The 23,365-nt window shown below is 57.0% G+C and overlaps 10 protein-coding genes across 10 annotated transcripts; 4 read left to right on the top strand and 6 right to left on the bottom strand.

The window, feature by feature from the left end:
* Positions 1-323: 323 nt before the first annotated feature.
* BCV69DRAFT_178899 (hypothetical protein) lies at positions 324-1,124 on the bottom strand. The gene has a single exon (XM_025489552.1). The coding sequence runs from the start codon at positions 1,000-1,002 to the stop codon at positions 535-537; it is 468 nt and encodes a 155-aa protein (XP_025348086.1). The 5' UTR covers positions 1,003-1,124; the 3' UTR covers positions 324-534.
* A 122-nt stretch (positions 1,125-1,246) lies between these two features.
* BCV69DRAFT_277079 (hypothetical protein) lies at positions 1,247-4,729 on the top strand (the record flags this gene model as incomplete). The annotated part of the gene is made up of 1 exon (XM_025491135.1): positions 1,247-4,729. One exon carries the CDS (start codon positions 1,247-1,249, stop codon positions 4,727-4,729), a length of 3,483 nt encoding a protein of 1,160 aa, XP_025348085.1.
* A 297-nt stretch (positions 4,730-5,026) lies between these two features.
* On the bottom strand, positions 5,027-6,048 carry BCV69DRAFT_282436 (hypothetical protein). Its single transcript, XM_025492360.1, has 3 exons — positions 5,808-6,048; positions 5,581-5,683; positions 5,027-5,407 (listed from the first exon to the last, which is right to left on the bottom strand). Exons 1-3 carry the CDS (start codon positions 6,012-6,014, stop codon positions 5,307-5,309), a joined length of 411 nt encoding a protein of 136 aa, XP_025348084.1. The 5' UTR covers positions 6,015-6,048; the 3' UTR covers positions 5,027-5,306.
* Positions 6,049-8,288: 2,240 nt separating this feature from the next.
* Positions 8,289-9,755, bottom strand: BCV69DRAFT_287287 (putative TYS1-tyrosyl-tRNA synthetase; the record flags this gene model as incomplete). Its single annotated transcript, XM_025493556.1, has 2 exons — positions 8,289-8,425; positions 8,480-9,755. The coding sequence occupies 2 exons, from the start codon at positions 9,753-9,755 to the stop codon at positions 8,289-8,291; spliced, it is 1,413 nt and encodes a 470-aa protein (XP_025348083.1).
* A 259-nt stretch (positions 9,756-10,014) lies between these two features.
* Positions 10,015-12,553, top strand: BCV69DRAFT_259102 (putative chimeric spermidine synthase/saccharopine reductase; the record flags this gene model as incomplete). The annotated part of the gene is made up of 2 exons (XM_025490654.1): positions 10,015-10,074; positions 10,159-12,553. Coding segments are annotated over 2 exons (2,351 nt in total), but the record flags the coding sequence as incomplete, so codon positions are not given.
* A 1,301-nt stretch (positions 12,554-13,854) lies between these two features.
* BCV69DRAFT_248632 (NAD(P)-binding protein) lies at positions 13,855-15,585 on the bottom strand (the record flags this gene model as incomplete). Its single annotated transcript, XM_025490303.1, has 6 exons — positions 13,855-14,388; positions 14,458-14,585; positions 14,663-14,851; positions 14,937-15,060; positions 15,133-15,299; positions 15,348-15,585. 6 exons carry the CDS (start codon positions 15,583-15,585, stop codon positions 13,855-13,857), a joined length of 1,380 nt encoding a protein of 459 aa, XP_025348081.1.
* Positions 15,586-16,016: 431 nt separating this feature from the next.
* On the top strand, positions 16,017-17,659 carry BCV69DRAFT_282432 (hypothetical protein). Its single transcript, XM_025492359.1, has 2 exons — positions 16,017-17,400; positions 17,436-17,659. The coding sequence occupies exons 1-2, from the start codon at positions 16,172-16,174 to the stop codon at positions 17,617-17,619; spliced, it is 1,413 nt and encodes a 470-aa protein (XP_025348080.1). The 5' UTR covers positions 16,017-16,171; the 3' UTR covers positions 17,620-17,659.
* A 1,211-nt stretch (positions 17,660-18,870) lies between these two features.
* BCV69DRAFT_282430 (hypothetical protein) lies at positions 18,871-20,267 on the bottom strand. Its single transcript, XM_025492358.1, has 3 exons — positions 19,961-20,267; positions 19,469-19,866; positions 18,871-19,366 (listed from the first exon to the last, which is right to left on the bottom strand). Exons 1-3 carry the CDS (start codon positions 20,231-20,233, stop codon positions 19,033-19,035), a joined length of 1,005 nt encoding a protein of 334 aa, XP_025348079.1. The 5' UTR covers positions 20,234-20,267; the 3' UTR covers positions 18,871-19,032.
* A 223-nt stretch (positions 20,268-20,490) lies between these two features.
* Positions 20,491-22,028, top strand: BCV69DRAFT_282429 (hypothetical protein). The gene is made up of 2 exons (XM_025492357.1): positions 20,491-21,344; positions 21,445-22,028. Exons 1-2 carry the CDS (start codon positions 20,555-20,557, stop codon positions 21,873-21,875), a joined length of 1,221 nt encoding a protein of 406 aa, XP_025348078.1. The 5' UTR covers positions 20,491-20,554; the 3' UTR covers positions 21,876-22,028.
* Positions 22,029-22,080: 52 nt separating this feature from the next.
* On the bottom strand, positions 22,081-23,205 carry BCV69DRAFT_248658 (putative PRE4-20S proteasome subunit; the record flags this gene model as incomplete). The annotated part of the gene is made up of 4 exons (XM_025490305.1): positions 22,081-22,194; positions 22,285-22,313; positions 22,411-22,766; positions 22,895-23,205. 4 exons carry the CDS (start codon positions 23,203-23,205, stop codon positions 22,081-22,083), a joined length of 810 nt encoding a protein of 269 aa, XP_025348077.1.
* Between the last annotated feature and the right edge of the window lie 160 nt (positions 23,206-23,365).

Below are 23,365 nucleotides of genomic sequence, written 5' to 3'. Positions count from 1 at the left end.
TTTGGATGCCTGCCTATAGGTCCACTACCGTAGCGCAAGCGAGATGATATGGTACCGGCGTTGCTGTGTACAACATTTCTTGCATGTGGGACTAGTGTGACCTCACTTTGCACAGGCAAGGTATACTTATCTTCGATGTTTATGAGCAGGCTCCGAGAGCGCGTGTGAATCCCATCCTACCGCCAGTCACTGCCAGTCATTTCGCACTCTGTTCTCTCGAGTCTTGTGTAAGTCTGCTGAGTGGCAGGGGGAAGGTGCCCGCTATTGCACCTCGACTGCCAACTCACTCATTGATCACGCTCTTGTTGTTCAACTGATCAGGCGAAAATGCCTTTGAGACAAGGTCTTTGAGATAACCAGGATGAGACATGATGCCGCGATAGTCAATCAGCATACTCTAATCCGCCAGGTTCCGAATCAGTAGTGAGTGGTCGGAACAGTCAGGAGGCTGAGCAAGGTGCCCGCGCACTCGCAGCACTAATCTCGTGGCTACTACCGAATGACGTGAAGCAGCAGATGTGGGCAAAGCACCGGCTAATCAGCCCTGACTCGGCAGCTTGAACTGTGTGTACTTGGCGCAAGCGGAGATAAGGCGAGGGGGACCCTGTGAGACATATCGGGGAGAGAAGCGACGTAGACTAATCTCCCCTTCTTCTGGGCTGGACCTCCTTTGCAATTTTTATCCCACGCCAGGGCAGGGGGCATGGCGCTCCATGGCGTGATGCTTCCATCGGCCTGCTTCACCTTTGGCGAGGAGAGATAGCCGGCTCCTTGCTTTGCGGTGGGGGGCGTGGGAAGCAGAGCGGTAGGGCCCGCCTTTCTGTTAATCCGGGGGATGATTCGGAAGCGGAGCGGAGGGCCAGGGAGGCTAGGCGGTGCTGCTGCTGCTGTTGCTGCGACGCAGGGCCAGGCCGAGCCAGGGCGGCGGCAGGGCGGAGTGGAGAGGCGTTTTGAGATTGCAATGCAGGCGCATCCCATCTCCCTGGCCATTGTTCTCGCCATTCTCCTTGGGCGTACAGGCAACCACCAAAGCACCTCCCCCTCTCACCTCCAATACTCTCACGGCTCTTCTGCCCGCCTCCAATCCTCCGTCCCGCCCTGTTTGATCAGCCACGATAGATCGGCAGATTGCGGTCCCTTTTTCATCCGATTTGATCTCGACCACCGAATTCCCTTATACACCTCATCCATGGGCTTCATCTTCCTCATCTACTCTCCGCTTCATCTGGTCCGCATCCAATAAGACATGGTAGCGACCGGGACAGTGGGCCCTCATCGGCCTCGTCCCCACGCACGTTCATCGTCCCATGGCTCCTCATCCTCTGCTGCTGGTCCCTCCTACTCGCGCTCAGCACCCGTGTCACCCTCTACCAGCTTTGCCAGTCTCACTGCTCTTCGGAACAGTCTCGCGATGAGGAGCGGGGACCTCGGTCTCGAGGAGAGCGCTCACACATTCCCCGTGGACGAGGAAACTTCCAATGACCAACGCTCGTCCAATGCCTCTATGCCGTCGACGTCCAATACGGCGGCGCGGACATCCATGAGTACAGCACCTCAAAACAACCTACGCGGGTCCTTCTCGCTCAGCCGATCTTCTTCGGCTCAAGCTGCGTCTTCGAGCGGTCCTGTTCCTCCACCACTTTCAATGCACAACCTACCTCCGCCAAGGATGAGTCTCTCTGCTCATCCTGACAGGAGAATATCCCCCTTCCACGAGGGCAGAGGCATGAGCTTCACGCCGGCCGCCTCCCCTCCCCTCAATCTCTCCCCAACAGTACCAATGGGATACTTTGAGCAGGATATGCAGTCATCATCCAGGAGGACCTTGCCGCCTGGCGGTTCGAATCGTCCGCGCTCAGCGAATCCCAGTCGCAGCTCAAGCCCCAATGGCTCCGTCCTCAGTTTTGGGCGGAGTGACCACTCCAGAAGACAACAATCCAACAGGCCGAGATCGAGGACTATCTCAGATGCTACTGCAGGTGTGATGCCTATGAGAAGAATCAACAGCAGACAACGGCAGTTGTCCGCAGAGCAAAGCAGCGGCAACGTCGCTCCGCCCGCAGAAGCAATCAACATTCGAATGCCCCGAATTTATCGTCGAGCATCATCAGCTGCAGGCTCGTCAGGTGGATTCCCAGAATCAGACGCCAGCGATACAGGAGAGGAAGGAGATGCAGACGATGTACCCCAGAGGCCTGTGCGTGTGCGCCCTGCGAGGACCAGGAGCAGTTCTCAAGTATCCTCGACTGGTCTTTCTGAGAGCTATTCGCACTCCGGATATCGCAATCGAGCCGAGGTCGGCTACCCTGCAATGTCAACGCGGCGGCCAGGCTTTGCGACTACGGGTGGTGGGTCGTCACCACGAGGTTCTTGGTACAGCCGTAGTCCTACAATAGAGTTCTCAAGTGGAAACCACTCAGCCGGTAATGGAGGTGGCAGCAGCTTCTTAGATTTGGCCTCTGCCGGCATAGACGACTTCAGTACCGCTGCTGGCCAACTCTGGCAGCTGCATCAGGCTGCTCTGGGCTATTCGACAATGGCAGGCTTAGGAGTGGATATGCTCGCCGACCACTCGCATGCTTCCCCCAATGCACATGCGGATGCGATGGCTCCTCCTCCGCCCTATCAGGCCAACGATGATGTCGACCACATCCAGATGACTAGACACTTGGTCAATCAGCTGGAGAGAGAGCAAGCAGAGGCTTCACTGGGACGGCGTCTAGGCGATTCGCAAGATGGAACACCGCAAGGTTGGGGAACACCTGCGACAGAGCGGGACGGCGAGTCTGGAGCGCAGGGTGGCGAAGGCCTTTCGTTCAGATCGATGCCGCATCGGAGGAGAGAGGATCGTCGAGTCTCGAATGGCTCTGCTGTTCCAGCACGTCAGGCATCTCTGGTAGCCTCAGCTGCCTCGCCTGCGCAGCCAAATGGGTCATTGGCCCTGTCCGCTACTTCTGACGTCTTGGCCAATGCAGCAGTCGACGCCGGGGACCCTCAATCACCTGATGTCCCCGATGCCAGCCCGCCAGCTTGGCAGCCGAAGAGCGACACTGAGGGCGATACCGACACGAACGAGGGCGATCGACGTGCCATCGGTGAGCCAGCTGATGGCGCTCTGACCTCTCCTGATGCTTCAAGTCAGGTCTTTGCGAATCAAAGGTCTCCGCAGGATCGCAATCAGCCACTTTTGAGACAATCGCTCCGCGGCCGTCTGGCTGCCTGCCCCTTAGTTCGGCAAATGGCAGAGGAGGAAGACTACAGTGGCCCTTCGCCTTGGGTATTGCGCTATCTCCTGCATCCACTGCGACTTCTAGCTGCCGTACCTGGCTGCGTAGGGACTTTTTGGCTCATTCGCAACGCCGTAGTGCACATGCAGACGTCGGGCTCTCTCTTCGTTCGTGGACCTCTAGATGTCGACCAACCGCATATGTCGAATCCCTGGAGGATGACTCGCGCGCTCGACTTTCTCCTCGCCAGTCTATGGGCAATAAGCACAGCGTATCACGCGCTCAGTCTTACGACTCTACTACTGCGAAGATGGCTCATCTACTACTCACTTCTGCCCTCTCTCATCCGGCTCCTCGCTCTGCAAGCCATCTGCTGGCCCTTGGTAAGGATGACCATCTTCATTGCTGGACCTGACCGGCCCATCGAAGCCTGGGTTGTCATTGCCTCTACAACGGCATTCAGCGATGTAGTCGCGAGATGGGTCACCAGCAACATTGCCGATGCGCCTACCAAGAGGACCGTGCAGAGGCGAAGTCAGCCGCCGACGACTACGAATGGCGGACGAGTGGGCAGGAGATCACGATCGAGGTCCGGTGTGGGAGCGGGCAACACTACGACCTCACTACCTGCTGGGCAGGAGAATGGAGCGCCGACTACCACTAGCTCTAGGAGCAGCAGTCGCGAGCGCGGTGCTGAGCGACCTTCACAGCAACGCCGTCGCCAGCCAAACAGCAGTACCGCCACCTTTTCGTCCAGCCATAGTGCCAGCTCAGTAGGTCGAGCACGCACAGGACAACGCTTCTGGCGAGCGGTCATGGGAGCTCCCATCGATTCTTCCACTTCCGATTCGGATGGATCGGCCAAGAGTGATGATGATGAAGACGAAGTTCGCGCTTTACACGCTTCGGCCCTCGATGCAGCAGCAAATAGACCAAGTCGACTTGCCAGCCTCTTCTTCCGGGGTGGGCGCGGACGCACCGCCGGGACTGGCGGGACAACGGAGGGTACAGCTACCGAGACGGACGACTTCGATCGTGATCATCAAGGCCATACGGTCTTGACTGAGACGGACTTGGAGTTCGAGGGAGAAGGAGAGACGACGGACGCGGGTGCAACGACGACTGCTCTGCTAGATGAAGACGATGAAGCAGAAACGGCCGAGGAGGCACTGCACCGTTTGCGCGTCGCTCTCCGACGTCGACGGCGCCATCGAATGCGACTTAAGCTCGCCGCCCTCCAAGGGGGTCTCAGTCCTGGCTCCGGCTCTGGAGGAGGAGGAGGAGGAGGAGGCGCTTCATACCGGTCGAATTCGAGTGTTCCCAGCTTATGGTCTACACGAGCGACGGAGACGGCCGCTTCTGGTGGGGCGGATGGGGCTGGTGGAGTTAAGGTCAGGAGCAGGAGAGTCTTCCACTGGGAAGTGGCGATGAAGCGGAACGTTGCGCCGATTGGAGTGCTGGCTTACCTGACGCTCTGGGGTATGCTAATTGGAGCTCAGTAAAAGTGTGAACCTTGAAAGAATATTAAATAGATGGGGTAAGGATAAGGGAAGGGAGTAGGGGATCTGGACCTGTACTTGTCTTCTCTTCTTTCTCCACTTTCATGCCCCCAGCATGCGCGATACGTCCGACGTTTCATCGCCTTACTTTACCTTACCTTAATGAGCAACCTGTTCCATCATAGATAGACTTGTACTCCTTGTGCCTCGTCCAGAGCTTCTCATGTGTCTGCCCTCTGAGCCAACGCATACACGCGTGCTAGAAGAGTACAGGACCTCAGGCAGGCAAGCAGGCAGGCAGGCGAGCTATCGTATGCAATTCTCAGTACTTGGCGGCAGACACCTCGCCTCGTATCTCTGTTCACTCGCTCGTTTGTCGTACAGCTCTTTCAATACTTTGCTTTTGTCATTACGCCAATGAAGCTCGCTATCAATCCACTAGACGTATCGAGCCACCTTGCTCAAGCTTGCCTTTGTCCGTCCAAAACGCTCCTCCTAACAGCCAAGACGACCAGCTGTGACAATGTTCACACCGCTTCCCTTTTCTTCACTCCAGTCGTGACACCTAACAATCAGCTCTCTAGAAGTGCTGATTGTCAATGGCCTCCCGCTTCTCTGCCTCTGTGAACATGCGTGGGGGAATGTTGCGCTCCCACTTTGTGCCGTCTTCACCCATGGGCGCTGTTGAAGGGATGCCAAGCATTGAAAGAAATGGGTCGTGAGAAGAGACAGAAGGCGAGCGAGACAGAGAGAGGAGGGATGGGGACATGAAGAGCGAGTCAGTATAACGTCCAAAGGGGAAATGCCCGAGCGAGCATGCTGGGTTGTGTAGGCGGGAGTGAATAGACACTCACGCTTGTAGGGATCGGGGTGGGCGATATCCTTCAAACGCTCCTCTGCTGCCTCCAGCACCCTAGCCAGCTCTCTAGGGTTACGAATGTAGCGATTGCGCTCGAACTGCAAAGGGAAGCAAGATAGGAAGGGGATAGGACACGCGATCTGTGAGCTCCTTCACCTTATGCTTAGGCTTCGGCCCTCGATCCAAGGCCACTATCTCCCTCTCTGAACCTCTGCGACTCACCTCGGCCCTAATCTCGATTGCTCTATCCCTCCAAACGTCCCTCCTGATGCACCAGTTGAGTTCATTAGTGAGATACCTCTTGTAGAGACTCTTGACGTAGCTCTTGTGAGCCACTGTAAAGGGCGAAGGGGCCGCCGAGGTCGATGTGGCAGGGGCGTTGAGCGCCGGCAGTGAGCGAGAGATGGAAAGGAGCGGTGTTGGCCTCATGTTGATGGTGGTGGGATAGGAGGTGGGGTGGAGGAGGAGGGGGCAGGTAGCTAAGGTCGTGCGACCGGCAATCCCGAGTGACCTGGTATCCAACTGCCCCACCCAGCCTGTGCGATCATCGGGACGGGCGGCCGGGCGGGCAGGCAGGCAGGCAGCCAGACGAAGCGCGCGAGGTCCCTCAAGTCGGAGCGGAGCGGAGTGTCAATGAGGCAGTGATCGGAAGGAAGATCAGAAATCTAAAGTGGCTCTTTCCGTCGATGGTTGGTGCGAAGATCCATTCATACCACCAAGATCTCTCGCCCACCATTCACTCAATGGCAGACTCACGCTTACCTTTGGCGAGTTCTTCCGTCTCGCATAGGGACTCAAGTACAGGCACAAGTCCTGCAGCAAAGACAATAGCGGAGAGTATCGACGCCTTTGCAGTGTACGAGGAAGCAGTTCAAACGCCCTTGATCGAAGCGCATAACCTATCCTCCCTCTACTACAATGCCCAATCCTTTGGCTCCCGTCGTCCCTATGCCCAGCTCCTCAGAGAAGATTTCAGCTCTACAGGAGCAGTGGCTACTACTTGGCTGACGATGGATGCGGACCATCGTGCCCAGGCAGTGGACATTGATCTTGAGGCATTGAAGATTGCTAGGCGGAGATTGATCAGGGGCGAAGGGCTAAGACATCCCTTGGGGGAGAAGTGGACCGCGAAGCTATTACAGCATAGCGACTTCACTGGAAATGGCGAAGGGAGTCGATGGGTTGAAGCTGATCGTGAGGACCAAGGGGCGTTGGGCCAGAGTCAGGCGCAGCAGAATAGCACTTGGGCGGAAGGAGCTGCTTCAGATCGCTTTGAGCGGAAATTTCAAGCAAAGCAGGCAAAGCTACGGGCAAAGCATCAGCAGAAGAAGGACAAGGAGAAAGCTCGAGCGGACTCGCAGAATGGCAAAGCGGACAAGGCTGACGGGCCTCAGATCGCTGCCAAGATGGATGGCGAGCAGGACAGTCCGCACCTCCTGCTTCTACACTCCTCGGTCCTATCCCTGCCCTTTTCTCCTCCCTCCGCACCTGCGGGCACGAGCACCGACATCGCACCTCCCGACATCGTGGCTTCGCTCAACTACGCCCTCTCCTACTTTCACACACGTCCAGAGCTGCTGGCCTACCTCTCCTCCGTACGCGCCTCACTGCGCAAGGGCACCGGCGTGCTCATCAGTGACCAATTCGCTGGCCCAACGGGCGAGGCGGCTCGGCAAGCCCTAGGACAAGGACGGGAGTTGAGTGCTCAAGAAGAAGAAAAGGAGCAAGACGAGGTCTGGCGACGCTTTGCCGAGGAAGAGGGAGACAAGGGATTCCTCAGAAGAGGAGAGTCGTTGGACTCTCTGCCGAGCAAGCTCTCTGCGGATATACCAGGAGTGCAGATCTGGCGACCTGCCGAGCGCAAAGGAGGAGCGGCCGAAGGCGAGGGAGAGGGGCAGCGTGAGCAAGTACACAGTCAAGATGGAGCAAGCGCTACACAATGGCCTCGTGGTCGTCTCTCCCTCGTCCGCAAAGGTGAAGTCCTTCACCAATCCGCCGCGGGCTCGAGTGAAGCTCACAAAGTCCCCTTTGAGTACTGGCGCGAAGACACTCCCGTGGACCACTTCACCAACCGGTTTCGCATGTCCCTCTCTTTCCGATTTCCCACCGATGGTACTTGGATTCGAGACTACTTTTCGTACGATTTCCGATTCTGGACACTTGCCGAGGTGTTGGAGGCATTGAGAGAGGTTGGGTTTGAAGAGGTGAGGGTAGAGGTGCTTGATAGGGGTGTTGCGGATGGGGGAGGAGACAAGGATGTGAAGGAGGAGGAGAAGAAGAAAGAGGGAGGAGAGGAAGCGGAGGAAGAAGGCAATTTCGCTCTTCTGATGCAAACAGAGGAAGAAGAAAGTCGACCGGCTGTTACGTACAAGTTGCTAGAGCAAGGGGATAAAGTCTTTGCGAGGAGATCGTTCGGCAGTGAGTACTCACGAAGTGTAGAGCCACGCATAGAGACGTGCGAGAGCATCCTCGCTAATCACTGCTCCCACCCCTCCCGTTCACCTCGCTCCCCTGCCAGCTTACATCGTCGCAAAAGCGCCGCCCTGATGATTCCTATACCTCCTTCCTCGCATATTTTGTCACGCAAGCTTCATATCAACGAAGGTCTCTTGAAATGTGTCATTAGTGTCTACCCGTACCCCGAGAAGCAGCCTCTCCTCTTTCAAAACGGGTACTTGATTCTGGCTCTCTCCCTCCCTCCCTTCATACCTCCTCCTTGTTCCCGCCCTTTGCCTCGCTCCTCCTCTCCTCCATCTCCTTGTCCGCTCCTGAAACGCTCAATCCCTCAACACCTTTAACGAACGTCTCACTTCCCTGACTAGCAGGTCCACTCCCATCCGCTGCAGCTTTCGTCTTGTCTCCCTCGGTCGTCTCAGCAGGTTGTTGTGCAGCACCACCACCTTGCGAGCCCTGTTGACCCTGTGGTAGATGTCTCGGGTTAATCTTCTTGACCTTGGTCTTCTTCTTGACCTCTTCCTCCTTAGGGTAAGCCAATGCTTCAATCTTTCTCCATTCCTCATCCTCTTCAAACTTCTTTTGCACCGGCGCAAGAATCTTTGTAAGGGCATCCGTCACCGCTGCTTTCAGGTCCGCAGGGTGTACACCGCCCTCTTCTGCAGGTACGAGGAATTGCGCTTCGAGAGAGGCGTAATCTGAGAAGTGCTGGTATCCGCCTCCCTTTTTGGGGACGGAGAAGAGGGTCCCGGCGGGAGCCTCGGTGGGGACAAAGGAGGCGGCGAGACCCTCTGATGTGCCTTCGTGTGGAAGGGCTTGACCGGTCATTTCTGCAGCGTCTAGCCGCAGGCGAGAAATGGGCAAGAGTACAGCCTTTGCAAAGGCCAGGACTCCATTGCCGTCTGCTGCGGTGGTCTGCGGCGCACACACTGCCGTCTTGATCTTGGACTTGATCACGCTCGGTGAGTCGAGGAAGTCAATCTTGGAGTCGTGATCTGAAGCGCTCATCTTGCTGCCCTTGAGGCCAGGCACCATGGGGTTCATCAGATGGGCTCGCTTCTTGTACCCCAGCTTAGGGAGGAGCGACTCTGCAAAGGTGAAGATCTTGCGCTGGTCCACTCCTCCAAACTGAAAGTCCACATCCAGGTACTGCTCGTCCAGGGCTTGCAGACCAGGGTAGAGCATCGAGGATAGGAGCGGGCTGGCGACTTGCTTGACCACTTCTGCTCCTGCCTTTTTACAGTCGTGCTCCGTGGTCAAGGCTGCTGCTCTGTAGACGTCCATGGTGTAAGCGGCGGTGAGCTGGTAGTCGGACCCGACGACGAAGACGAGGCGGTCGGTGGGTACGCCAATGGCGCGGAAGACAGCCAGGAGGACCTGGCGGTAGTACTGCTGTCTATGCCTGACTAGCTCGATGGGTGCCTTGAGATTGTCCAAGAAAGCATGGATGTCTGCCAGGAGCACCTTGACCTGTACTCCGGCCCGGAGGAAGTCGGCGATCTTGACCAGGGCGGCAAAGTAGCCGATGTGAGGGCGAGAGGTGGGGGCAGTACCCCAGTAGGCCTTTAGGGAGCGAGGGGCTTCTTTGCCATCGGGCGATCCGGTGAGGATGGCCTTGAGTGAGTCTACACCGAGTGCCTCGTCTAGGTCTCGTGTGATGAGTGTGAGTGTTGCCTCTGGGGAGAGGTTGTCCGCAGCTGAAGCGGCGTCTGTCATGGCTGGCGAGTGTTGGTTGGTGGTGGTAGGAAGAAGTGTGAGTGTATGCGTGCGCCTGTGTGCTTCTTAGCGGAAAGAAGGCCGCACTGACTCTTGTGGCCGTGGAGTGAGCCTGTGTGCGCGCAGGCAGCGGAGTTGCAACTCGATGGGAATCCAGGTCGAGTCACTTCTTCCGAAAATCCAAGGTGAATGAATGAACAGACGGGGAGAAGCCGAAGGTGTACGCTACTGATCCTCCTACCACAAGCATCCTTCACCACAATGACTGAAGCTACTGTAATCACTCACCCACTCGTACGTGATGGATGGTTCGTAGAGGGTGAGTAGACGCAGGAGAAAGCAGATGCACAAGTTATGGGGTCCACACCACTCACACCTCTTCCATGCGCACTCCCCTCCACAGCCAACCCTCAGTGGCCTGGTCAGGGAATGTCTCTGCAGGTGTCACGCATCCTCCACCATGAACAGTCCAAGTTCCAGGACGTACTCGTGTTCGAGTCCACCACTTACGGCAACGTCCTCGTCCTCGATGGTGTCATCCAGTGCACTGAGCGAGACGAGTTCTCCTACCAGGAGATGATCGCCCACCTGCCCCTCGCCTCCCACCCAGACCCCAAGCGGGTCCTTGTCATTGGTGGAGGTGATGGTGGTGTGCTGCGAGAAGTCGTTAAGCACCCCTCTGTCGAGGAGGTCATCCTCTGTGACATCGACGAGGCCGTGCCCCGTGTCTCGAGCAAGTACCTCCCCAAGATGGCTGCTGGTCTCACCCACACCAAGGTAAAGGTCATCATCGGCGATGGATTTGCATTCCTCAAGGAGGAGGCCAACAAGGCCGCATTCGACTGCATCATCACCGACTCGTCCGACCCAGTTGGACCTGCAGAGGCCCTCTTCCAGCCCCCCTTCTTCAAGCTGCTCAAGGAGGCTCTCAAGCCCGGAGGACACATCTCCACTCAGGCCGAGTGCCTCTGGCTCCACCTGCCATTGATCTCTGAGCTTCGCAAGAGCGTCAACGAGCTTTTCCCCGTTGCCGACTACGCTTTCACAACCATCCCCACTTACCCTTGTGGTCAGATCGGCTTCGTTGTCTGCTCCCTCGAGCCTCAGCGCAACGTGCGACAGGCGCTCAGGGAGATTCCCGGCTGCCGATACTGGTCGCCCAAGGTGCACACCAGCGCTTTCACCCTGCCAGAGTTCGCACGAAAGGTCATTGAGGACGGTGCTCCAGCTCCCGGCCCAGTCGTCGCGACTGGTGAGGGCGAGGGTACTGCCACCAAGAGGGCAGCCAAGAAGATCCTTCTCCTCGGCAGCGGATACGTCGCTCGACCCTTCGCAGAGTACGTCACCCGATACTCGGAGTTCAGCCTGACTGTCGCATCTTCCAAGATTGAGAACGCAGAGAAGCTCAGCGCCGGCTTGCCCCGGACCACTGCTGCCTCTGTCGATGTCAACAACACCTCATCGCTCGAGTCTGCCATTGCTGCTCACGACGTCGTGATCAGTCTCATCCCTTACACCTACCACGCCGATGTGATCAAGGCTGCTTGCAAGAGCAAGACCAACGTCGTCACCACCTCGTACGTCTCCGACGCCATCCGTGAGCTGGAGCCAGAGATCAAGAAGGCCGGTATCACCGTCATGAACGAGATTGGTCTGGACCCCGGACTTGACCACCTCTACGCTGTCAAGGCCATCGACGACATCCACAAGCAGGGCGGACAGATCAAGTCCTTCCTGTCCTACTGTGGTGGTCTGCCCGCCCCCGAGGCCGCCACGAACCCGCTTGGATACAAGTTCTCCTGGTCCTCGCGTGGTGTGCTGCTGGCTTTGAGGAACACTGCCAAGTTCTGGCAGGCACCGCACAAGGAGGCGCAAGTCGTCTCCGGTCTGGACCTGATGGCTTCGGCTCAGCCCTTCAAGACGGGTAACCCAGCCTTCAACTTTGTCGCTTACCCCAACCGAGACTCGACGCCCTTCCGGGAGTGGTACAACATTCCCGAGGCAGAGACCTGCATCCGCGGCACACTGCGCTACGGTGGTTTCCCCGAGTTTGTCCTCGCACTCGTCAAGCTGGGTTTCCTGGATGACTCGGACTCTGCGCAAGAGTGGCTCAAGGCCTCGTCGGGCTTCACCTGGCCCCAAGTGGTAGCCAAGATGCTCGGCGCTCCTTCGTCCGACTCGAGCGCCGTGCTGAGCGCTATCCAGAGCAAGGTGACCTTCAAGGACGAGCAGCAAAAGGCTACTCTCCTGCAGGGTTTCCGTTGGCTAGGCTTCTTCGACTCTTCTGCCAAGGTCACTGTCCGCGGTACACCTTCTCAGAATAAGGCTGGCTACGGTAACCCCCTTGACACACTCTGTGCCACTCTGGAGGAGAAGTGTGCCTATGAGCGTGGAGAGAGGGACATGGTCATGCTTCAACACCGCTTCGAAGTCGTCTTCCCCACTACTCCCAAGGGAGAGACACAGACGCTCACTTCGACCTTGTTGGACTATGGACATCCAGCTGGTCACTCGTCGATGGCTAGACTGGTGGGTGTGCCTTGTGGTGTCGCCACGAGACTTCTGCTGGAGGGACACCCAGGACTCAATGTCCCCGGTGGAGGAATCCTGGCGCCTTATACCGAGGCGGTTTGCAAGCCTCTGAGGGAAGAGCTGGTCAAGGAGGGAATTGCACTCAAGGAGGAGTGGATCTAGATGCTAGACGGCAGAAAGATGTGTACAGAGAAGATGCCTTGTGCGCTGCGTTTCGTAGGATGCAATTAGATTTGTTCCTTCGTTCTAATGACAGTGATGGTGACATTGACATTGTGAGGAGAGGCGAACCTTGGAGCGGACAAGCTTACGCAGGTGGGAGGAAAGCGGCATACAAGACGATACTGACCACTTGCCAAGTGCCGAGCCAGAGGAGGAGCCACTTGCCCTTTGCGCTCAAGTGATTCGCCTCTGCCTCTGCCTCTGCCTCACCCTCACCCTCACCACTCCTTGCAGCACCTGCACCAGACGATGCCTTCCGATCTTGTTCTCGTGGTAATAGCACCTCTCCGGCCCTAACCCAAAGGGCTATCCAAGCAGGCGAGGCGAATCGTAGTGCGATTTGCACGTGCGAGGTCAAGAGGAGGAGGAAAAAGTAGAGGGTGGAGAGGTGTATATGGGGAAGAAGGTGAGGGTGGGTGGGGAAGTGCAGAAGGGAAGAAGGAGGAGAGCGTGGGGTCGAGGTAGAGGTAGGAGGGGGAGAGGAGAGAGCTGTGCTGCCTTCGGGGCCGATCCAGCCGAGGATGGTCTGCTGAAGGATAGCGCGAGGTGCACTGCTGTAGTATCTTGCCGACGTATACGCTGCGAGAAGCAAGACGGGAGCTGCGAGTGCAAAGTTAGGCAACTGGGCGAGAGTCCAGTACTTGAGGAAACCGACGTTCCTACATTGGAAATGGCAGCACATACACGGTTAGATCGGCTTTCGTGCGTCGCATTGAACCATAGCGTATTGAGAACTCACCAGTACTCTGCTTGAACAAAGCTGTACACCAGCGGCAAGCGAGCCTCGCACCACGGTCTTGCACTCCCTGCAGTAAGACCAGGGCCTTCAAGGCAGAAGCGCCGCCAAGCCCACATCTGGCTCAGAACAAAGGGAAGCACCGATAGGCTCACTGCCGCTGGGAGGACTAGTGCCTTGGTCAATAGTGCACGTGAGAAGGAGGACGGGGTACTGCCGTCCGTAGTGTTTGTCCAAAGAGCGTAGTAGACGAGGTAGCCGGCGAGGAGCAACCCATTGGCACGGAAGCTCGTAGCAGCTGCGAAGCAGGTTGCAGCCAGCAGTATCCGAGCTGCATCTGTCCTGGTTTTGGAGCCGAGCACCGGCCGCTTAGTCGTCACATCAATGGCGGGAGAGAGGCAAGCTAGTCCCAGTAGATTGAAGAAGGCGAAGAAAGGTTCGGGTGTTGGAGTGACGAGAGTGGACGGTGACGGTGAGAGGATGGAGATGAGCGCAGCTAAAAGAGCGTGCTTTGCGTTGGAGAGATTGGAAAGGAGAATGCTGCAATACAGGAAGGGAATAGGTTTGTCAGCGAGGTGACCTGGTTGTTGATACATCCTCTTTTTCGACTCACTGATAGAGAAGAACGGGTGCAAGCGTGCTCGCAAGCACTGCCATTGCACTTGTGATGTACACTGCCAAAGAGGAGTTCCATGACGCCTCTCCGCCTAGCCAGCCAGTACCTCTCAGCAGCCATACGAGACCAGGCTGGAAGGCCAGACTTTGCTCAGAGAGGTATCCGCCGCTCCCGCTTGAGGGCGTTGCTGGCAATGCGTCCGGGCTAGCCAGACCGAGAAAGTGAAGGGAGTCCCATCTGACGAGATTCGAAACGGGCCGTAGGATCGTGGGTATAGAGTTCGTGGTCGGCAATTGCAGTTGCGCAGATGAGTCGAAGGGTGGTATCAGGTATGGCAGGAGAAGTAGTGAGGAGAGCACAAGGAGGCGATGGGTGATGCTCAGTAAGAATAGTGTCTGGTATGGGCTCCTCGCCAGTCTGGCCACGAGACTGGGTCTAGAAGCGGTGCTAACCTCGCGAGCGTGTTCCGAGCGATGACCCCTCACGGTGCGATCTGCAACGAATATCCGCCAGATCGGCAGCCCAATCTGAGACAACATAGCAAAATGGGGGTCAGTGGACGCTCTGATAAAGACCGCGCGTTGCTTTACACTCACGAGAGCAATGAATGCGATGAGACGATCGTAAAGCCACATATTGCTCGGCACGCTGCCTCCTGCAGCAGATCCACGGAAGAGCTCGCTCTGGAAGTCTGTTGTGATGAAGAAGTGGTTGCTGGAGATGCCTGCCCAGGTAGGTCCGCAGTGAAGGGTGTGAGCGAGCCATTGAGATGTCATGGGATTACCAAGTCTGCTCTCTCACCTTTGAGGAGCCCAACAGCACACTGTCTAGGTGTTGAGCCCTCCTCTGGCCCTCCCTCCAGCACCTTTGTCAGTTTCGGCTTCGTCAGATTCTCCGCTTCGTAGCCGGGGGACAGGATAGTGCCCGGGAAGTAGCAATGGACGGAGATGTCGTAGAGGACCAGCTCACTTCGTAGGGTCTCCGCAAGACCTGTCCAACGACGAGAGAGCAAAGCAGTGAAATTCAGCAAGAGAATGCTTTGTGTATACATTTGTCACTTTTATTCGCTGCTCACCTCGAATCGCGAACTTCATCGGTGAATATTCGGAATACCCGACTAAGCCCATAAGACCGAGAGTGGAGCTCACCAATACAATCTTGCCTTTCTTTCCAGCCTTTGCCATCGTCGAAGCGGCAGCCTGGCAAGGACAATGCACAGCTCACATCAGCGCAAGATCACTAAGAAGTTTGCATCCTTTGGAGCTACTCACATGTGCGGTGCTGAGGGCGGTCATGTAGATTGTATTGATCCCCTCTTTGAAATCTGCCTCGTCTTGTTCAATAAAGAAGCCCAGCTTGGCAGCTCCTGCACAGCAGAATACTGCGTCTGGTACCCGCCCGATAGACCTCGCTCCCGTCTTGCTAGAAGAAGACTCCTCTTCAGCTGCTGGAGCAGAAGCCCAATCGAGCGTCTCGTGTGCGGCACTGAAAGTAGACATGTCGGCCGCATAGTAGGATACCTGCAGAGACTTGTCGATGCGAGCGGCAGAGATCTCTTCGGCAGCCGCCTGAAGCTTGGCGGTACTCCTCGACACAATTGTCACGCTCGCCCCGCGCTGTACAAGGAGCTTGGCCAGATCCAGCCCGAGACCTTGAGAACCGCCCGTGACGAGGCAGTGCTTGCCTCTCGGATCCCACGCCGAGGTGAGAAAGGGTATATGCATCTCGAGGAAGATGGCTTGCGAGGGACTCTTTGAGTACGAAGAATGGGAGAAGCTTCGGTGGAGGAAGGAGTGGAATCCTATCGGCCGCCGTCTGCCTGTGCAGTCGATCATGTTGGTTGAAATCTGAACTCCGCCGCTTCGGAAAGAGAGGGCGAGATGCAGATTGACCGCGTCGAGGTGCGTTGCGTATTTCCACCATTGCCTTCCCAGCTGCCACTGATTGTATGGGTAACGGCGCTTCTTTGATGAGCTGACACTCTCAGCATGCCGTCGTCGTCTTCGTCTGTGTCGATCCCAGCACCTCTGCGGAACTGGCTCAAGTCTCAATACCCCACTCTCTTACCCAAGGACGTTTGGCTGCAGCAGACAATCTCCTCTTACCATGGGCCACGCTCTGCAGCCGATGGCAAGCTCATCGAGGACGTCCACGAAGCATTGCTGGGTGCAGACTTGCAAGAAGTGGCAGATAGATCTGTATTAGGAGGATTGGCTGATCTCAAGGCGGGAAGAGAAGGCATTCTGGGAGCGGGACCGCGGGGAGCCGTTCTGCTGCAGGTGGTAGGCAAGCTAGGTAGATAAGCTCGTGATGGGCAGCGGCGTGAATGACTCAAAGTATGCTGACGAACGTCTGCGCTATTTGACTCTCCTCTGCTCAGATATCGGCGTTTCTGCGCAGACTCAGCTGGACGTCCTCGAAGCCCGTCGAACCGCTCGCTCCAGCCTCACTGGTTCCAGTCTCCTCCTCGAAGAGTCCGCCCAAGGAAGCGGCGCTGGCAGCTCAGTGCAGCGCTCAGCGCAAGCTCGTCAAGACCAAGAGCAGCTCGATGCAGAGCACGGTGATCACATGACCGAGTTCAATGCAGCAGAAGAGGCTGCTACGCTCCCAGCAACGGTCTTCCCACGCTCTATGCTCCAGCTGCAGCTCAGCGATGGCTTTACCACCGTCGTGGGATTTGAGCATCGAAGAGTGCCTGGTCTCTCCATGGCTGATACCCCACTGGGAGCTAAAGTGCTGCTGAGAGATGTGAGATACAACAAAGGAAAGCTCTTCCTCGATCCGAGGGGCGTTATTGTCAAGGGTGGCCAAGTGGCAGCATTGGAGCTGGACGCAGAGGAGAAGCTCATGGATCACTTACGCGAGAAACTGGGTAAGCCGCCGCTAGAGAGGAGGAGCGGGAGAGCGAGTGGGAATGCGAGGACGCAGAGCGCTGCGAATGGTTCTACGACGAGGCCGACAGACAACACTGCTGCGCCTGCGCCTCGAGCGGCCACGTCGATATCAGCAGGCCCCTCAAGTAGCCGACGAGCACAGCCACAAGAGCAAGAGCAAGGTCCCCCAAGCTCCTTTGACGAGGCGCAATTCGAGGAAGACGAAGCGATGTGGGCCGAGTTGCAAGAGGAGCAGGAGGCGATGCGCAAAGCTTCCGTGGCAGCTCCTAGAGCACCAGTGCGTCCTGCCTCTACCACTCTGCGGCCTGCAGTGGCAGGTGCGAGCAGTATTAGCAGACGAGTCGAGCGAGTCGCACCGGAAGACAAAGTCGACGACGCCCCTCTCCCTCCCTCGCCCTCGCCCTCGTCCTCTCCACCCCAACGCCCATCCAACCGGAAGAAGTTCAAGCCGTTGCAGCCTTCCTCTAGCGTCTCCCCGCCCCCAAGAGCAGGGAAACGCCCACGACCTCAGCTGGGACGTGGTATGGTGGATGAGGAAGAGGATCTAGAAGAAGAAGGAAAAGAGCATTTTAGCCGATCAGCGAGAGACGTACCCCGAGATGGGTACGAAGATGCAGTTGGCGCGTCTTTTTTCGCGGAGGGCATGTCTGATGAGGACGGATACGGAAACGAGGTTGGAGGGACCGGAGGAAGGGTCAAGGGAGAGGGAGAGGGCGATGGGCAGGACGACTTTATGATCCTGGAGAGGAACGATCGAGGGAATCCGATTGTCCTGAGCGACTCGGAGTAGCCGTAGCAGCAGTGGTAGCGCTGCCGGACGAGGGGTGGCTCGGCTCTGACGACTGGTCGAGGACATTGTTGTAATTGTATCTGTTCAAGCACATTGTATTGCATTCGAACCTCGATGGCGTGATCGTCCTCATTCGGTCTTCCCTGCCAAGATCGTCCAAGGGTATCTCCCTTCCCCCATCTCCTCTCCTCTCCTCTCCTCTCCCGTCCCTCCTCATTTCCACCGCTACAGTCCCATCCGCAACGAACCAAAAGAAATGGAAATGGAAAGGAAAATGTCCATCTCAAAACGAACCCCGCCCATCCTCGTTTCCCTCTCATCTGAGCGATGTGAGGAACTAAGACCGGGTTGATACAGAGATGACTAGTCGTGTTCTTCTTCCCCCGGCCGTCCGTCTTCTCTGCTCCTTTCTCCTTCTCTCTACCCATCCCTCCTCTCCATCCTTCTTGAGGACGGAGAGGAAGGATGAGGAGAGACGAAAGAGAAAGAAAGGAGAGGAGAATGCGAGCACAGCCTCGCGCCCTTTATTGAGTTCCTCCCTTCCTCCCTTTGGAAGAGGAAGAGGAAAGGGGGAAAAAGGGCGATACTACTGGCTCGTCTTTGGCGGGGGTTTATTGGTTTGGGGTGGGGATGGGAAGAAGGAGAGGAAGAGGGGGAGGAAGAGGGGGAGGAAGAGGGGGAGGGGAAGGGGAAGGGGAAGGAGGAGGAATACACCACGCCTGTTCCACAGATCCTCAATTGAACGTGCACCTGATACTCAAGCTCAAGCTACAGCGTGTACACTTGAAGCTTTGATCCCCAACTCCCACTCCCGCTCCAGCTCTAGCAGTTTCATCAATCCCTGCCCCTAGACCTAGACCTAGACCTGGACTTGACCTACATCAGAACAAAAGGGAAGGAGGAGGAAGAAGCCGCTCCTTGCAGCGAAAATGCGGATGTGCGGATGTGCGGATGCGACCAAGCTCGGGACAGATAGATGGATAGACGGATAGATAAAGATGGATATTGGCGAGCTTCGGGAAGTAATGGAAAGGGAAGGCAAGGCAAGGAAGGAGATGAAGTGAAGTGAATCAGGGACCTGCTTCTTGCTTCTTTCCTCCGTCCGTCCGTCCGTCCGTCCGTCCGTCTGTTCTGTCCCCCCCGGAAAAAAAAGGGAGGCAGACCAGAAATCACGCAGACGCAGACGCACACGCACACAGACACGGACACGCACACGGAATGGAGAATGCAAGTTGCAACTGGCACTGGCACTGACCTTGGCCTTTGCGCCGCTCTCACTCTTGGAGAGGAAGAATGATAAGGTGCAGTGGGCACTGGAGTCTGATATCTGATATCTGATTTCTGCATCACAAGCCCGAAGGAGGAATGAGAACATTGCCGAGCTGCACTGCAGAACAAAAGCGTGTTTGATGCACTGCGTGTCCAGGCCATACTCCCACATTACTCGTCCAGTACGGACAGCGCTTTCGCCCCTTGCCTCCCTTCTCTCACTGTCTGCTAGCCCTGTACTCGTTCTCGCTACTAATTGCCACCTGTGAAATCTCTCCCGCCAACTGTCCCAGAACCTCCACCGCACTCTTATGGAACTCTGCTTGAGCCTTGACGAGTGCCGCAAGGGCTTTGACTCCCTCTGGGTTCTCCGTAACGGCCTTCATGGCAGCAATGGCCTCTTCGGTGGCAGCTACGAGCTGATCCTCGGCCTTTTCCACCTCGAGACGTTGAGCATCGAGCTTTTGAGGATTGCCGGACGCTTCAGTCGCTTTGAGGGTTGCCTTCCAGGAGTCGAGGTGCAGGCGAGAGGAGTTGACCGAGCTTCGCGCCCTGCAAGGTGGAGGGGGATAGCAAGAAGGAGGGCAGGTTGGGTAGGTGGTCAGTCTTCGCTCAAGATAATCAACCATCGACTACTCCTCTGCCCAGACTCACTTCATGGCTACGTTGATCTGAGTACCAAAGCTCTGCCAAGGCTTAAGGAAGCCTTCCTTGATCTCCTCATCCTGGCTCAGTCTAGCATTTCCCAATCGATCCTGACCAAGTGCAAACTTCTGCAGTGCCTCTCCGAGCTTCGAAGGGCTCGCCGTCTCACCAGGAGTGTTGGCAGCATTGGGCAATCCGGCGATATTGGTTGCAGAGGCTCCGAGCTGGATAGCTCCCGAGGCAGATGCGCGAGAGAGGGCGTGGGCGAGGGTGCGGTGCACTTGGTCGGGAGCAGAGGTGGGTTGGATCGGGGGCAGGTTGGTGCCCTTTGCTGCTGAGGCGGCCCAGGAGGTGACGGAGTGGGATACTTGAGAGGAGAGGAGATTGACCGACTCCTGCACTTGCGTCTGGTGGGAGCGCGGACGGGCGGTAGAAGGGCGGGACATGGTCAGCATATATGCGCACCTTTGCTCTCTCCCCTACTCTCTCCCACCCACTCACAGGGTAATCATACGCCTCGCTCTCATAAGCCTTTGCGACCTTCAACAGCGACGTGTGAGCGTTCTTCAGCCCATCCACCCTCGCCTCCAAGTCACGATATTCCTGGGGCAACTCGGTAATGTCCTGCTCATCGACATTTCCAAACCTCTCTCTGGCTTGCTGTCCCAGATTGCCCACTTGCTGGCCGATAGACCCAAAGCCCTTTGTGAGACGCTGCCCGAGGGGACCTACGTTCTGGTTTACGTTTTGGGTGAATTTGGACCACTGCTCCATTGTGGTAGAGGGTAGATCGAGATGTGTATGTGGGGTGAGTAGGACGAGGTGTTGGTGTGTTGGGTAAAAGGCAAGGGTGAGACCAAAGGGCGGGGCGTTGGGCGGTGTGGGATGCCGAGGGGCGTGCGTGCGTGGGCGTGTTGCGCTGGAGTCGAGCACTGGCGCGGCGTTGGGTTGCTCTGCCCGCAAAGGGACGGACTGAGAGATGCGGTGGAGCCACCTGCTTTTTTTGGTGTCATTCTTCGCCAGGGTCTGCGGACTCTACCACTCTTCACATTGAGCCCCCCGCCGACTGCTGGCTGGGCTCCTCTTCCCGCAGTCATGTCGTCCACTTCCTCCACCCCACTTCCTCCTCCTCCTCAACCACCCCCAACCATCTTCGTCACAGTCGGGTCCACCGCCTTCTCGCCCCTAATCGCGCGCATCCTCTCCCCCTCGATCCTCTCCCTCCTCCCGTCAAACTCCAAGCTCGTTGTCCAGTACGGGAAGAGCGATCTCGCCTCTATTCTCGCAGGAGAGGAAGGACTACTGGCTTCCTCCTCCGCTGAAAGCTCCTCTTCACAAACTGCTGCAGCTGCCTCCACCTCAGCGGGCTTTACGCAGATCGACGCAGGTAGTGAGCTTGTCCCCTCGGCCGGACTTAGGAAGACGCAGCAGGGAGGGTACAGCTGGAAGGGCACAGCGCGCAGTGCTCTTGATCCGGGCAGGACAGGAAAGATCCAGGGTTGGGAGTTACTTGATGGTAGAGAAGAGGACGAAGAAGAGCAGCAGCGGCAACAGGGACAGGGTGGGACGCAGAGTGGTGTGAGGCGACGAAGGGGGAGGAGGAGCAGCAGCAGCAGCAGAACGGACAGCAGAGGGGAAGTAGGGGGCAGCATATCCTCTGCTTCTTCGAGCGATTGCTCCTCCGTAGACGATTCAGCACAAGAGGAAGTCTTCCTACAACGTTCATCCCCTGCACGGGGTCACGCCGGTGCAACGTTCCTCACCTCCCCACCGACCCTCAACTTCAAGACTTCCCCGCCGCAGAGCGTCAGCATAACACTCATGGCCTATGTCCCCAGTTTAACGCCCCACCTCAAGGAGGCAAATCTCGTCATTGCCCACGCTGGTGAGTGGAGCCGAGTAGTGCTCGACAGTCAAGCAGGAGCAGCCCACTGACTCTCTTCTCTCTCTCCCCCATCCTTCATCTCCTTCTCCTACTCCATCAGGCGCAGGAACCATCCTCGAAACGCTCCGTCTCCCTTCATCTTCTGTCTCCACTCCCCCCGCCCTCCTTCTAGTACCAAACGAGTCTCTAATGGACAATCATCAACTCGAACTCGCACAGGCTATCCATGCAGGCGGGTGGGCGAGGTGTGCTTCTCTGAACTCAAAGTCGCACAACTCTTCCCACTCGCAAGGCCAAGGGCACAAGGAACCGCAAACGTCTCAAGAGTCTGGCGGTGAAGAGTTTGCCTCGCTGGAAGAGGAGCTTCGCCTACTTCTCGCGCCATGGAAGGCTAGAGAGCAGGAGGGCGCATCGCAGAGAGGGCATAACAGGAGCACAAGCCCCAGCAGCAGGTGGCAGCCCCGACCCTTTCCGCGTGCAGAGCCGGACCGCTTTCGTCGCTTGGTGGACGAGGAGATGGGCTACTTGTAGAGTGGGGGATAGTGACAGAGGGAAGTCCTGTCACTGTGTGTACATGTGTATGAATGTATGTATTTGTACGAGCTCGATACGTGCAAGAGCACCAGAGGGATGCTTCTTCGTTCTTGCTCTCCTCTCCTTCCACACCGTCTCACCCGCTCCGCCCTATCCCATTCGCTCAACTTCTGTCCTATCGTTCGCCCATTGATCCGTCCGTTTATTGCGTCTGCGGACCATACCCCCTCAGTCCCTCTGCGAAGCCCCACGAGGTGGGCACGGACTTGGGCTCGGAGATGGACACGCCTGAGGAGTTGATCGTGGCGATTTGGAACTGTACAGATGAGGGAGAAGATGGAGAGGTATTTTGTCAGTCAGATAAGAGGAGCGATGAGCGCGCCGAAGAGTCAAACGCTGTACTCACCCGGTTCAGAGAGCGGGCATCGCGGTAGACTGAGAGTGGATCCGTGATAACCGCAAAGGGAAGATGATCAGCCAATTTTCCCAGCTATACTCTTTCTTCTCACTCTCGATGACCCCGCATACTCACACAAGACCTTCATACATCCCTCTAGGATCGCTCTAGCCTGCTCCTCTGTCAACACGTCCTCCTTGCCCTCCACAGCAGTCCTCAGCAGCGGCTGTGCCAAGTGCATTCCAAATCCAGTGGCAATCGTCGAGCTCTGGTACGTCACGCCAAGCAGGTCTACGAAACCCAGGAAGGGCTTGCCCTTGGCCTCGGGCCCTTCACCAGAGGAGGTAGAGGGAGGGGTATAGCCACCGACGATGAAGGAGTTCCAGAGAGGGTCGATCTTGGAGCGCCGATTATACATGAGACGGGCGAGCCAGGCGTAGAGCTGCTGGGGTGTGAGGGAATGGCCGTCGTCTTGGTTGAACTCGGACAGTCTGAAGGAGACAAAGCAGAGGGAGAAGGTCAGACACAGGCTCGATGAGGATCCGTAATCCCTCACATTGTACATAGCATGTAGCTATTCGCCGGCGAGACGCTACCACTGCTCCATGCCTAAACTCACAGGACCTTATCCATCTCATGTAGGACATATTGCATATCGCTCATATCTCCACTTGCTCCCAAGACTGTGTGTTCACCCAAGGGATGCATCCTCTGAATGTTCATGAAGCGCGCCATCGATCCGTATGAAGCGAGTGTGTCGGTAGCCATCATCACACCATCCTTGTAGCGGAGACCCAGCACAGAGGTACCAGTGACAATGGGCTGAGAAGTGTGTGTGATGGGCTGATGCGAAGAAGAGGAGGAAGAGGCAACATCTGAGCTCCAAGGTGTAGATGACCACGTCTGGCCTGCGTGGAGAGGGTTGAGCATGGCGATGCGATGACGGTGGAGTGTGAGTGGAAGGAGTGAGTGACTGTCTCTGTCCGTTGCGAGGTGACGACGACGCCGACGCACTCGACTTGGTCAAAGCGCAGGTGCGGAGCCGACCAGGCGCATCCGCCTCGTCCACCACGGGCCCACCCTCCGATCC

Source organism: Pseudomicrostroma glucosiphilum, assembly GCF_003144135.1.
Source record: "Pseudomicrostroma glucosiphilum strain MCA 4718 unplaced genomic scaffold BCV69scaffold_6, whole genome shotgun sequence".
Classification (NCBI taxonomy): domain Eukaryota; kingdom Fungi; phylum Basidiomycota; class Exobasidiomycetes; order Microstromatales; family Microstromataceae; genus Microstroma; species Microstroma glucosiphilum.
The sequence above is the reverse complement of the archived record's forward strand: the minus strand, read 5'-3'. Positions and strand labels throughout refer to the sequence as shown.